General features: G+C 34.4%; 1 protein-coding gene and 1 pseudogene across 1 annotated transcript; one reads left to right on the top strand and one right to left on the bottom strand.

Annotated features, from left to right (window-relative positions):
- The first annotated feature begins 4,344 nt into the window (after window positions 1-4,344).
- Window positions 4,345-6,750, top strand: LOC106451780 (ATP sulfurylase 1, chloroplastic-like). The gene is made up of 5 exons (XM_013893754.3): window positions 4,345-4,934; window positions 5,362-5,767; window positions 5,853-6,113; window positions 6,202-6,288; window positions 6,358-6,750. Exons 1-5 carry the CDS (start codon window positions 4,435-4,437, stop codon window positions 6,481-6,483), a joined length of 1,380 nt encoding a protein of 459 aa, XP_013749208.2. The 5' UTR covers window positions 4,345-4,434; the 3' UTR covers window positions 6,484-6,750.
- Window positions 6,751-6,974: 224 nt separating this feature from the next.
- LOC106451779 lies at window positions 6,975-10,876 on the bottom strand (annotated as a pseudogene).
- Between the last annotated feature and the right edge of the window lie 4,707 nt (window positions 10,877-15,583).

The following is a 15,583-nucleotide window of genomic DNA, read 5'->3' as shown; positions in this document are numbered from 1 at the left end:
TTTACTCGCCGCGGGACCCTTACGCCGAGCGCCTAGGCGACCGATTTTACGGCTAGGTGCCCGCGTTTTTGAACAGAGCATAATAGTTTGGTTCGGAACCGGTTCGGGTTCTATCGGATTCCAGTCGGGGTCCGTAAATCTTCAAAAAACCGGGTACAACCGAATGTACCTTCAGGTAGGTCTCAATCGGTTCTTCAGTTTAAAAGTACTTGATTTGTACATACTTTGTAACCAAAACATAAGTGAAATCGGTTCTTCAGTTTAATAGAACCTGAATTGTATCATTTTGTAACCAAAACATAACTAAAATCAATTAAAAAATAAGATAGGAACATCAAACATGTTCATTCAAAATCAAACGTGTTCATTCAAAATAAAACAAGATAAAACGAAAACAAAGTTCTTATGAAATGAGAAACATTATTCAATGAAAACAAACAAAAGTTAAAAAAATTCAAGCTTCAACCGCCACTTTCAACCATCAAACTTCATGTAATAGAACCATCAACCTTTGTGTAATAGATAATTATTTTAAATATTCAATAATATTTTAGTGTATTTTGGTTATATATTAGGAATTGAGATCATGTTTGTTACAAGTTATTTTTTAGGATTTTGAATGTTTCAGATTCTCTTGGATATCCATTTAGGTTCGATTCGATTAATATTCATAATCTGAAATATCATAAAACAAGATCTATTCGGTATTTATGTCGGGTTCGGTTCAAATTCATTTTTATCAGATCGGATTCGGTTCGGAGTTTCGAATTCGGTTTATTTGCTCAGCCATATATTACACATATTTAATTAATAATATTTAAGGTAAATAAAATTATTTATAAGATGCATACATTTTGTAGTTAATATTAAGTTTAAAATAAATATAAGTTGTATTGATATTTAAAATGATCATATATTTGTGTGATGAGAAAAATGCGTCAAAACAATATTTTTCGTAAAACAGAAAGAGAAGACTATTTAATCAGGGGTTGATAATTGTGAGAGAAAAACAGGTAGGTCGATCATGAATGTTTTATTTAACACATGTTGAATGTGGGGTTCCCAGCCACCAAGAAACTGATCAACCGTTACATTATCCAACTCTTTAGCTACCTTTAGTTTTACGAATAAATCATTTAGTCAAATGCATCCACGTGCGCCTCATTGTCTATAAGAAAGTTGACATATGAAGAAAATTAGACAATTTCGTGGCAGCTTCGATTCAAAGATTAGTCTGGTCAAAACTGATGAGCTTTATAATCTTTTTAAATCGGTCGGCCAAATTTTAAAATCTTTGTTATAAGATGAACGGGATGAACATATACTCCGTCTATTATATTTCCTGTGACCCAGTTATTCAATATTGATCCAATCTGTTGCCTACACAATTTTTCTAACGACTAGACTTTATTCTGTAGGTCCTATATTTTCTTAGGATGAGGTTTAAAATATGTTAAATTATTTTCTTATTGAAATAAATCCTTCTCAACCGGATTTGCACTTGTAAATTTTGAATCCTTATTGATAATGTAAGAGTTTTAGTCACTAAACCAAATTTACCCGCAGTGTCATTCAACTTTTTGAAAACAAGGAAACAAAAAAAATAAAAATAAACGTTTACAATGATGTAGAAGTAGTATGAAAATCAGTTTAGTGGAAGACGTTTTATTTTATTGTCAATGTACACAAGGATGAAGCGATTGAGAAACACATGTTTTTAAAGAAAGCTGTACTGTATTGATTTTCTCATTCATTGCATGTTGTAACTTAAAACATGTCATCACTGTACATAATGTGGTTTACGGATAGAAAGACAATTCTGAAACTGAAGAACTGTTTTAATGTCGAGTAGATTATAAAAGTTCTTGAAGTATGTAGTTTCATAATCAATACAGTGATGACATGATTGTGAGTTTATAAACTATATATATAAGGTTCCATATTCCATAAATAGTCAATCATTCATGAACAATGAAACCTCAAGAAATAAAATTCACCTTAACATTTTTACCAAAAAAAAAAAAAAAATTCAACAACGTGAACAAATGGACCATGCATAGTTTAATTTCTGCGGTCGATATATTTTATTTCTTGATTTCCATTCATTCGATTTTTAAAAATGAAAAAGTTTTACAAAGGGAAACAAATATTCGTGATGATGTGAGGTGGCAGTCCGAGTGGTGTAAATATTCTATTAGCAAGTGGTGTTTGTCATAAGCAAATTGATGGTCGAACCTGACCGTATTCTTGGATATATTCAACAGTAGCATCGGTCCACACACTGACCTCACCTTTCCTAACCTTTAATTAAATTTTATTTATTTCATAAACAACAAAAAGTATTCATACTGTAATCTCTATTATTAAAAGAGAAGTACCAATATAAATTGCTCCTTAGTTTTCAAAGTTATTTACATTTGAATGCCACTGAAGTAATAAATTTACCTATCTTTTAGTATTCTTGTTTTTTATAGTTTAATTAATGCATTTTCCTAAAATAAAATATAACAAATTATGTTTATTTATTTAAAAAATGTTTCCTATAATCTGGGTAAACAATAAATTATACTTAATCAATGTCAAAAATGTAACAAGATTTTATTATTACAGGGGGGTTATTTTTTATTTTGGTATATTAACTACGTCTAAAAAACATAAAAGTGTTATAAAACTTCATAATATAAACCACAAAATTTTAAATAATATATTGAATTATTTAATCGTATAAATCAAATATAAAAATAGATATCCATTTTATTTAACATTAAAATTTTGATCCATAAAAAATACATTTGCATGAACACACGAGTTATATTTTAAAAATAGGGTTGTAACAGTTGACAGATCAAAAAATAAAATAAAATTATTCATTATAAATTCTAAAATGATTTTGTTTAGAAATATATTAAATAATTATTTAATATATATATATATATATGTATATATATAAATTTTAAAAACATATATTACCATTTATATAAGATAAATATTTTTTTTTTGCAAACCAAAAATGAATATCCGCGCGGGTGCGCGGGTCAAGCTCTAGTTAGCCTTAAAATACCTCTACTGTTTCAGTTATGTGGATGTTTTTTTGGACTTTCCCTTGGAATAGGAATATGGAAGAATCGCATTATCTACCATGTGAACACATTTGGAAATTACGGAACAAATGTGTTTTTCTTTTCTCATGTTATGTTTGGTTTACTAAAAATGAATACTGATAAAAAAAATTTGAAAACCCTTTCTACAAAAAAAAAAATTTTTTTTAGTATTGATTTACTATTTTTTCAATTATAAAACTTATTATTTAGAGATTTTACGGATTCACGGTTGATGACTTCAGATGTACTTATACTTAACAATGTATGAAATGTGGTGTCAATGGTTCTATTTAGTATCTACATTATATCAAATATTTTCTGTTAATATGTATAAATGTTTATATAACTAAGTTATATGTTCGAAATCTGAATCACAATTTTTGATATAGAACACATTAATGAATATGTAATAAAATTTCTAAGTTTTTATTGTGACAATCAATTAATGAGCAAAACCAAAAATTTTGGACTCTTGCAAGATATTGGCAATTCTTCCAAGTAGATTTTTTTTTTTTTTATAAAAAATAGAGCAAATTAGTTCAATATACTAAAAAAAGTGGGATACTATATAATAAGGGGAAAATGGTAATGATGGGAAGAAGAAAATTAGGGGGAAATAAGGTATGGAATGCAAATAGGGTAGATTTTGTGTGTAGGGAGTACAAATTCTCAAAAATAAATATATACATGTATAGGGCGTTTATCTAATATTTTGAATTTTAATATTGGCAATTCTTCCAAGTAGATTTTTTTAAATTTTTGTTCTCACAGAAAAACATTAAAAAAAATCACTAAAAAAATTTCATTAAAGAGCCAAAAGATTTTTCTATCTCTTTTTATATATATAAATAGTAATAAAAATTATATTTTTGAATTATATGTTTTCAAATTCTAATTTTTTATTTAAAAAATTTTTGATTTTTTCAATTTTTTTTTATTTTTCAAATTTGTTTTTAGAAATTGGAAAATGTTTTTTGAAACTACTTTTAAAATTTTAATATTTAAATTTTAAACTCCACCCCAAAACCCCAACTTTTAACTCTAAATTCTAAAGTTCATTAACTAATTTTCAGGATATAAATGTATATTTACTTATTTAATAAAACATTTTGGCCATATTTATGACAAAAAAAATAATTGGAGTATCTAAAGTAGTATTTATCATTTAATAATGATTATAATACTAATTAATATAATTACAGTCCAGGTACATAAACGGTCCTTGTTTACTCTCAAGTCTATAAAAAGCTCCACAAGAACCAAATTACAATTGAATTTGGTAACAAACATTTTCTCTCAAATCTTAACTCGGAAGCCTGAGAGAGAACCTTCGATGGCTTCCATGTCTGCCGTCCTCAGCAAATCCCCTTTCCTCTCTCAGCCTCTCTCCAAATCTCCATCCTCCGATCTCCCCTTCTCCGCCGCAACCGTCTCTTTCCCCTCGAAATCGCACCGTCGCGGCGGAGTAATCCGCGCCGGACTCATCTCCCCCGACGGCGGGAAGCTCGTGGAGCTCGTGGTGGCGGAGCCGCGACGGCGGGAGAAGAAGCACGAGGCGGGGGAGCTGCCACGCGTGGAGCTCACGGCGATCGACGTGCAGTGGATGCACGTGCTGAGCGAAGGCTGGGCAAGTCCGCTCGGAGGCTTCATGAGAGAATCCGAGTTCCTCCAAACTCTTCATTTCAACTCGCTTCGTCTTGACGACGGATCCGTCGTCAACATGTCCGTGCCTATCGTCCTCGCTATTGACGACGAGCAGAAGGCTAGTATCGGCGAGTCCAAACGCGTCGCGCTTGTTGGTTCCGACGGTAACCCCGTCGCTATCCTCAGCGAGTAAGCCTCCTCATTCATAACTTATCTATCAAGCAAGTTGTTTAGTAAAGTAAAGTTCCAAACAATATACCTCTGCATAGGTTTGACGAATCAAACTTAGGTTATACTGTTCTTTTGTCAGTAGATACGTTTTGGATCTTATGTCTCTACTGAGTTGAAGTCAATGTTATAGATTCATGATTGAACTATATGCTATATAGATCTGATACGTCCCTTTAGCTGTCACTCATTTGATACAAACACTACTGTAAGCTCATATGATTGATTAACCTTAGGTTATACTGTTCTTTTGTCAGTACATACATTTTGGATCTCATGTCTCTTCAAATCCTATTTTCTTGTACTTAGTTTTGTCGATTTTATAGATTTAATGATTGAAGTTATATTATTCGTTCCTGAATCTTGCTTTTTTTGTTTGTTTGATCAGCATTGAGATTTACAAACATCCCAAGGAAGAGAGAATAGCAAGAACTTGGGGTACGACGGCTCCAGGTTTGCCTTACGTAGAAGAAGCCATTACCAACGCTGGAAACTGGCTGATTGGGGGTGATCTCGAGGTTCTTGAGCCAGTCAAGTACTATGATGGGCTTGACCGTTTTAGGCTTTCCCCTGCTGAGCTTCGCAAGGAGCTGGAGAAGCGTGGCGCGGATGCTGTCTTTGCTTTCCAGCTTAGGAACCCGGTTCACAACGGTCATGCACTTCTTATGACTGATACTCGGAGGAGACTTCTTGAGATGGGATACAAAAATCCTATTCTTTTGCTTCATCCGTTAGGAGGGTACACAAAGGCTGATGATGTTCCTCTAAGTTGGAGGATGAAGCAGCACGAGAAGGTATTATCGCTTGTGTCTTTGAGTGAGAGAAACAACATTTGCTGTTTTGTTGAGATGCTAAATGGGTTTAGAATTCTAAATACAGGTGCTAGAGGACGGTGTTCTTGATCCAGAGACAACAGTGGTTTCGATATTCCCGTCTCCTATGCATTATGCTGGTCCAACCGAAGTGCAGTGGCACGCAAAGGCGAGAATCAATGCCGGTGCAAACTTTTACATTGTGGGTCGTGATCCAGCCGGGATGGGTCACCCAGTTGAAAAACGTGATCTCTACGATGCCGATCATGGAAAGAAAGTACTAAGCATGGCCCCTGGACTTGAAAGACTCAATATCCTTCCTTTCAGGGTATATGAAAACCCAATTCAAAAGTTTCACACTTTTTTGTTTTTTTCTGGGAGTGTTGGGAGATCTGATTTATTGATTTCTATGTCAGGTTGCTGCATATGACAAGACACAAGGCAAAATGGCTTTCTTTGATCCCTCGAGGCCTCAAGATTTCTTGTTCATCTCCGGCACTAAGGTAATTTCACTACTTTCCCAACACCAACCTTACATTTTTCATGGTTTACTGATAAAATCATTCTCTCAGATGCGCACATTGGCCAAGAACAAAGAAAACCCTCCGGATGGATTCATGTGCCCAGGTGGATGGCAAGTTCTTGTTGATTACTATGACAGCTTGACTCCAGCAGGTAAACTACCGGTTCCGGCCTAAGACAAAGACAGAGACAAAGAAACTGTCTATGATTCGTTTCAAACTGTATCTGCTTTGTGTTGTGGACCTTGAGGCAACAGTAGTTTTTGTATAGGAGAAGCCTATATATAAACAATCTGGCCGGACCTTTTTTTTCAAAATAAATTACATAAAAGACTGTTTTTCCTTTAGGAAAGCTGTAATATTTGATCAAACCACCGTCTGGTGAAAACTTGTACCATATGAAACGATTGTGTTTATATGAAACAACAAGAAGCAGTTTTGCTATTTCTATGCAACTTTTCAAAGTTGTGGACTAGCACTTGCATGTTTACATGAATGCAAACTCTTTGCTGAAATGTCTGAAAGAAAACCTGAAGTTGATCATTTTGGTAAATATTTTATGTAAAGAGGTACAATTGGTAACTTGCTACCGTAGAATGCACAATCTTGAATCAAAATGTGATTACGACATCTGACTCAGATTCTCTTAGAAATAAACCACCTTTGAGATGCTAATTTGCCCTTTTATTTGCCCAATGATCTCTTTTTTTCCCCTTCCTAGTCATCTGAGAGGAGTAGTGCAACAACTCTCGTGATTTGTAACTGAATCTTTCCCAGTTAGAAGCTGAAAAATGTTCATCAAAGTCAAATCTTGATTCCAGCTGATGAGGTGAATCCAAACGGGCTCATGATGATCCATAAGGCTATTCTGATCCGCCTAATAGATGCCTTTACCAAGGTTCGTGACACTCAAAAGTTTAGAGGAAATCGGTGAGTGCAGAATCAAGGAAATCACTGGCGAAAAAAATGTCTTCCCCATTGTTTTCACTTTTCACCTTCAAGATCTTCAAAGGTAAGATGGTTCATGGTGTGATGCAAAAGTCTGTGTCTTCTTGTGCAAACTTTTACCTATCCAACTTGAATATGCCCGGTTAACTACATTCCAGAGGAGAGTCCATGTTCATGTATCAGAACATGCCACAGATTCAAATGTTAACCCCTTCTAGAAAGATTGTAATCTAAATTTATCACTCTATATATGACAATATGTAAAGAATTCAATGTTATTGAAATAATACTAGGAGAAAAGAAACAAATAGTTACTTCAAATCCCATGCACAAATCAAATCCATTTCTACATAAAAAAAGCTTCTCATGATCTCTTCTTCCATTTCAAATAGCTAAAGAAGTGCTTCTCCGGTACCGGAACACACTTCACCAACCATCCAATCGGCCACGACGCAGCCCCTATCGCCACGCAAACTCCCCACTGACCCCAATTCAACCTCTCAGTATCAGCAAATCTCTTGAGGAACTCAACCATCACAACTTGCAAAGCCACAGTCACCACAATAATCCCAACGAAGAGCCTGTTCTTATGCAACCCTTCAAACACATTCTTCTTCTCAAGACTCCTCGCGTTAAACTCATTAAACACTTGACACAACACAAACGTATTGAATATCAAAGTGTTCTTCACTCTCTCCGTCACATCAAAAACCTCCCTCCCTCGAAACTGAAACACCAACAACACAGCGATCTGGTAAACCGCTTGAGCCAATAGATTCCTCCACATAACGTTTGTAATCAACGGACCGGTTCGACCGACCGGTTTATTCTTCATAAGATCGTTACTCGGTTTCTCTGTAGCTAAAGCCAACGCGCCGAGCGTGTCCATGATCAGATTCACCCAAAGAAACTGAACCGCCGTCAACGGAACTTCACCGGCGGAAACCGCCGCGACGAAATTGATCACGAGAGCCGCCACGTTGACGGTGAGCTGAAACTGGATGAACTTCTGGATGTTGTTGTAAACGCACCTCCCCCATTTCAAAACCGTCGCGACGGAGGCGAAGTTATCGTCGAGGATCACGATATCGGAGCTCTCCTTCGCCACCTCCGTGCCTTGGATCCCCATCGAGAGTCCGATGTCCGCTTCTTTCAACGCCGGTGCGTCGTTTGTTCCGTCGCCTGTAACCGCCACGACGTGACCTAGCTCTTTGAGGCATTTCACCATCAAGAGCTTATCGAACGGCGAAGATCTCGCCATCACTTTGATCCTTTCGACTTTCTCTAATCGTTGTTGTTGCGTGTAGGTACGAAACGCTTCTCCTTCTAACACGGCGTCTTCGTTCGTCTCGTCTTCAGGTGTTAAGATCCCACACTCTACAGCGATTGCTCTCGCCGTGAAAATATTATCTCCGGTGACCATTTTGATGCTTACTCCGGCGAGTTTACAATCCTCGACGGCTTTTTTGACTCCTGGTCGACACGGATCTTTGATTCCGATGATTCCAAGTAAGGTGAGATTATCTTCTTTTAGCTTATTCGTCTCGCTGTTATCGTTACGTTCTGAATACGCAAAGGCGATGCAGCGGAGGGACTTAGCTGCCATTGATTGAATGATCTTCTCGAACTTAACCTTATCGTCTTCTTGAATCTCTTTCGCGACTCCATAGCCATCGTAGAACGTAGAACACATAGCTAGAATCTTCTCAGCAGCTCCTTTCCAGTGAACTGTGATCTATCAGTACACCACTTCTCTTCTTCTCTGAGTTAAAAGCTTCAACGTGTAGGACATCGTGTTCTCTCCTCACTTCCTCCATATCCATCTTCAGCTCCTCAACCGCCCAGCTTAAGATCGCTTTCTCCGTCGGAGAACCGGAGAATTCGTACTCAGATGAATTAGAATCACCCTTAAACACACTTCCTGTAGTGTTCATTGCAACTCCTTGGTGAAACAATTCAAGAACTGTACGAGACAGAGAAGAAGAAGCGTTTCTTGATTCTAAACCGGACCAGAACTCGGTTACCTTCATTTGGTTAAGCGTCAAAGTACCAGTTTTATCGGTACAGATAGTGGTAGCAGACCCCATTGTCTCACAAGCTGAGAGCTTCCTCACCATAGCTTGATCTTTCATCATTCTCTTCATCGAGTACGCTAATGTTAATGTCACAGCTAATGGTAACCCTTCCGGTATCGCAACAACTATGATCGTAACCGCAGCCGCAACCATTTCAACAACCGCGTTCACGATTTCATCGCTTTTCGTCTTCTTACCATTATACTCGCGGTTGCCGCTCTCGTCTTTCGTGCTTCCCGTGAAATAACGGACTAACAGAACAAGAAGAACCAAGAACGCTAGTTACGCTACGAGTAAACCGACCTTACCTATAGACGAAGTGAGCTTGTTGAGACGAGTTTGCAATGGGGTTTGCTCGTTTGTGTCGCGGGAGATGTGACTCATCATTTGTCCCCAAGCTGTGTTCATCCCAACGGAAGTAACCACCATTTTACCAAACCCATCAGCGATTTTAGTACCGGAGAACAAGAATATGTTTCCGTTTAGGTTTACCTCGACGTGGTCGCTCTCTCCGGTCATACTTGATTCGTCTACATGCAGCGAATGTCCTTCAACGAACACTCCATCCGCTGGAACTTGGTCTCCGATGTTTAAACAAACGATATCTCCAACGACAATGTCAAAGATGGATACTTCTTGACGACGTCCGTTTCTAACGACATCTATCTTGATGTTGCTACTTACTTTGGAGAGTTTATCGAACTGTCTGTTCTGTCTGAAGTTGCTGACCGCAGAGACAGCTACCACCAAGAAAACCGCTACGTATATGCTTCCTCCATCGTACCATCCTTCTTTCAGTCCGTGCTCTTTGATCCCAAACCCGAGTGAGAGCGTTGCGCAGCCGAGAAGGATGAGAATCGTGACGTCGTTGAAAGCTTCCACCACAAAATGAAGGAGACTCTTCGATGGTGGTCTGGTGTAAGTGTTGAACCCGAACGTTGAACGCCTAAGTTGAATCTCATCGGCTTCTTCGTTGATCCCTAGACGCGTGTTAGTCTTGAGAGCTGAGACTAAGCCATTAGGTCCACCAAGAGACTCGAGTTTCTCTTGGTTCTTGTTCTTCACTAGATTGTTTAAGGTTTCTTGATCGATCGTGAAGTCTCCTTGATGATGTTCAAGATCAATGGCGGTGTAGGAAATGGAGCGTGGAAACAAACCTGGTTTTCGGATGGTGTGTTTGGCGCAGTTGAGGATAGTTCTTGAGCTGTAAATCTTGATGAATGCTTGATGCCATTTCTTGCTTGATGTGCTTAGGGTTTTGGGGAGTTCCAGGAGAAACTTGACTCCCACACTATTGCCCTTCTTTGCATGGTCAGAAACTTGTGTTGCCATTGACTCTGATATTGTTAAAACTGGAGTTGCTAAACCGAAAACAAGAAAAATAACCAGAGGCTATAAATTTCTCTGTGGCAGCGATTGATTGAATATCAAGGCAAAATGAAAGCTGATGTAACGATGTCAATGCTATCTGCATTGCATTTATAAAGAGTTAAAGAGTCGGTTTTTCATCATCCACGAAGTTTCCTAGTAATACCAACGAAAATCACCTTCACAAAAACTGTTTCCATAACTCAAGTTTTAAACTGTACATTAGATGGAACAGTAAAAGTGAATTCGAATCATTATTATAGTATATAAATTAAAACAAAAGAAATAAGATAAAATTTAAATTAATTTAAATTAATGGTCAACATTATGAAGCAGTAAACCAAACCATATAAAATTAAATTATTTACTAATAGAACAAATATGATTTGATCCAACCGTACATCGTGAAGTTTCTGAGAAGTATGGCTGGGCAAATAAACCGAACAGAATCCGATAAAAATGAATGCAAACTGATTCGAATCCCACATAAATACCAATGGATCTTGTTTTACGGTATTTCAAGTTATGGGTATTATCCGAACTGAACCCAAACCTAAATGGATACCCAATAAAACCTGAAACATTCAAAATCCAAAAAAATAACTTGTACCAAACATATTTTCAATTCCTAATATGTCTCAAAAATACACAAAGATATTATTGAACATCTAAAATAATTATCTAGTACATGAAGGTTGATCGTTGAAGGTGGCGGTTAAAACTTGAAGTTTTTAGATTTTGGTTTTGTTTTTATTGAATAATGTTTCTCATTTCATGAGAACTTGGTTTTCGTTTTATGTTTTCATTTATTGGTTTTCCTTTTATCATTAACTATGTTTACCTTTCGTTTGATTTTGAATAATCATGTTTGATGTTTTTTCTTATTTTTGAATCGATTTTACTTGTGGTTTGGTTACAAAATAGGTACAAATCAGGTATTTTAAAGCTGAAAGCCCGATTTTATAAGTGGTTGATGCCCAAAAAAGAAAACTTATATTTTGGTTTAAAAAGTAGATACAAATCATGTATTTTTAAATCGAAGAACCGATTGGGACCCGAGCCCGAAAATACATCGGGTTGTAACGGTTTTTAAAAGATTTACTAATTCCGACCCGAACCCGATAGAACCCGAACATGTCTCAAACCGAACTTTCACATAATCCTAATAAACCTGGTTTTGATAAACCTGAAAAACTGAGACCCGATTAAACAAAACCAAAACCCGATTGGGATCCCGAATGTCCATGCCTACTGAGAAGCATGTCCACATTAACCGTTTCGAGTTTTTTCAGGAACAACACGTGTATCTACTACAAACGAGGCTTTATAAAGGATCCATTTTCATGACTACTATGGACCTGCCATGTTTTATTTAGCCGTACCAACTTGACAACATTTTGATTTACTACTCAACTAGATCTGGATCTGTGCAACTGCGCGGATTTTTGTTTTCATTATTTTTATATAAATATTTTTTTTCAATGTTAAATTGATATATATATTAGTATAATATATATGTGTTTATCAATTTTTAAAACATAATAATTTTACGTTATATTTTTTTCATTGAATAGATTGTTTTAAACTTTCACATGTATTTGTATCTTCTTCTTTATATATTTTCGGATTATTATTTCATTATTAAAATCGTAACTATATATATAAAGATTAGTAAAATATTATTTTATTGTCATATTCAAAAATATTGTAACATTTCACAAATTTAGAAAGTTTAAAAAAATTAAACTTTTCGCTTCATAGATTTATATTATCGAGTAAATAATAAAACATTTAGTTTTTGTTTAATTTTTTAAAATAAACTATATAGTTTAAAATTTATTTTCACTGGTTTAAGGTAGTAAAGATTAATCATTGTTAGATAATATGATTTTTGTTATTTAAAAAAAATCTTTATAATTTTAAAATTTAACATCGATAAATATTTAAATAATTAACATATGGAGGTATAATATTACAATATTAAATTATATCTATTTAATTTATACTATCTATAAATCTAATGGATCATCTATTGTTTAAATCTAATTATTATAGCCCAGTAAAAATTTCTAGTAGACCCAAAATTTAAATGATAAGATTAGAGATTAAATATATTATAATTTTTTAAGAATACGTACATTAGATCCATTTTAAAAAATTCACACAAGGTTGTGAATTTTGTTTTAATATATAAAATATGCAGTTCAATATATGGTCTTTGTTTAGGTTCAGTATCTAACATTAGTTTCAGTAGAAAAGAATTGAGGGCAAGTCGGCGTATTGGTATATCGACATGCCTACTTGTACCGTACCCATTCAGATTCATTGATTAGTGATTAAGGAATTGATAATAATATAAAATAATTATCTTCCCATCCTGTTGGAGTGTTTGAACCGTGTGGACTTCGAATTCATCCCAAACTGTATTGACTGCGATTGTAGTTTGAGCTCTGATTGTCGACTTATCATTGCATTCATATGTTGATCACATAATAATATTAAGAACCACGTATATGTTCAAATGATGTCTATAGTGGCTTCCACATAACTACTCTAGCTAGGTGTCACATGTATATCAAAAGAACTAACAGCATGTTTCTCCGTTACCATACGCAAACACGCAGTTTTTGCAGTTGTTAGTGATTGTTGGCGTTTTGCAACAATCACTTAAATTATTCTAAACCATTTCAAACCGCTCTAAACCGTTTCAAACTACTCTAATCCTCTTAAACTCAAAAACTGGTTCCAGCTGGCATTTGCGGCTACGGGAGGGTAAATTTTTTTCTTTATTTAAAAATAATATAGATACAAAATTGAAAACAAAAATAAAAAAATTTAAATTGAAATAATAGAATTATTAATATATATTATATTTTAATTTTATTATAAATTTTAAATAAAAATATTTTTCATAATTTTTTAAAATTTAAAAATATAATTTTTATATTTAATATAATACTAAGATGTTTAATATTTTATACTTATATAAAATGTAAATATTGTTAATTTATTATTTAAACGATGTTGTATTTGGTGGTTAATCAGTCATAAATATCCCGCAAGCACACTAATTTCTAACTGCAGTACCAGTCGTATAAATTTCTTAAAATCGTTTAGAACTGCAACCACTCGCATCCGCAAACTTCCGCAACTGCTGCAGTTATACCAGCCAGACCTTAAGTAGACAAAAATATGTTGTATTGGCTTGTTCTTGGGACGTAATAAGGTTTTAGCTGTTCGAGCCTGTATTCTATCGTAAACATTTTTGAACTGTGTGTTTCACATTTTTCCTCATGAAACTATATCTTATTTCCTAGACCCATACCCCTAGATAATAGATATTTTTTTTTTGAACTGTAGATAATAGATATTATTAACAAAAATTGTACGGTTTTGATTTTTGTATTTTTCTTGACGTAGAATTGTTGTAAGTTGGACGCAGTAGTTACTTCCTGACGAAGGTCATCGTCGAAGCGTAGAGAAATTTCACATGATAGGCAAACAAGAACAATGTTTTGTCTATTTTAGTTAAAAGACTAACTTAGGGAAATGCATCCCCTAATTTCCACGGGAAGTAATGTCTTAAGTCTTGAGTCTCATCCACCATTATTCATATTAAAATATTGGGTAACTTAAATACTTTCATATAATTCTGATAAAATAGTTGGATAATTTATTTTTTTGTGGATGATTCAATATTTTTATATTAATACATATTTACAGAAAAACTTTTGTTTTATAAATTTTACTTTTGGATATATAGTTATTTTTGAATTACATACAACTAATATTTATATATATATATATATATATATTGTATTTCAGATATTTGAATATCTACTCGGGATTGATTTTGGTTTGATTTTAGTATTTCAAATATAAACACAAGAACTTATTTGTTAATTATTATCTGATTTTAGTTTTACTTTTTTCAGTTTTGTTTTTCAGATCTCGGATAAAATGTCGAAAGAACTACTTTGCTAGCAAATATCAGAGCAACTCCATCAAAGAGTTATCATATACTCCATCTGTTCCAAATAGTTGATATTTTAGTTGAAGAAACAAAAAAAATTAAAACATACATTTTCTTCTTAAAAATAGTATTAATATAAAAATGAAAACTAATCAGCCTATCATCAAAAATATAAAAACATTATTGGTAATAGAGTTTCCAATAAAACTAAAATTAAATAAATATATTATATATTTTAAAACATCAAAAGCTCTTCAAAACATCATCTACTTTAGAACTAGGGTAATAGTTTACTAGAAAAAATGAGAGATAGTGAAAGAAATTCCCTTGTTCGGAACTACGCTAGGCGCTAGTCGGTAACTCCGAACCTAGCGAGTTACCGAAAAATTAGGGAGTACTCGGGAATTATGCGGGATCTAGTTTTAAATACAATTTAATATATTTATAATATATTTAGCTAATTTTAAACATGATGACACATGTTCTTAAACATAATTATATAATTTTATATATATATATTCTAAAAAGTTTCTTTTTCATTCGTCAAACATCTAGATTATGGTGTGTTTGGTACGAATTTTATATTAAATTAAGTAATTATGTGTTTGTTTTGGGTTTGATAGATAATTGTAATTATTTAGTAATGAATAATTACACAAAATCTATCAATAATGAGTAAAAAATAATCAACCGTGTTACAACTTTACACGGACGAGTTTACACGGACGAGAACGAAAAAAGAAAAAAAAATTAGGCGGTCTAGGCGAAAATTAAGCGGAAATTAGCCGGTCAATGCGAGAATTAGGCGGCTCAATGCCTAGCTACACCGATTTGGGCATATTCGCCGCGGTTAACCTATGCGGTCAACCTAGGCGGCCTATGCGTTTTTGAACCGGGAGAAATTTTCATACCT

The sequence above is a fragment of the Brassica napus genome, chromosome A5 (assembly GCF_020379485.1).
Source record: "Brassica napus cultivar Da-Ae chromosome A5, Da-Ae, whole genome shotgun sequence".
In the NCBI taxonomy this organism is placed as follows: Eukaryota; Viridiplantae; Streptophyta; class Magnoliopsida; order Brassicales; family Brassicaceae; genus Brassica; species Brassica napus.
The sequence above is the reverse complement of the archived record's forward strand: the minus strand, read 5'-3'. Positions and strand labels throughout refer to the sequence as shown.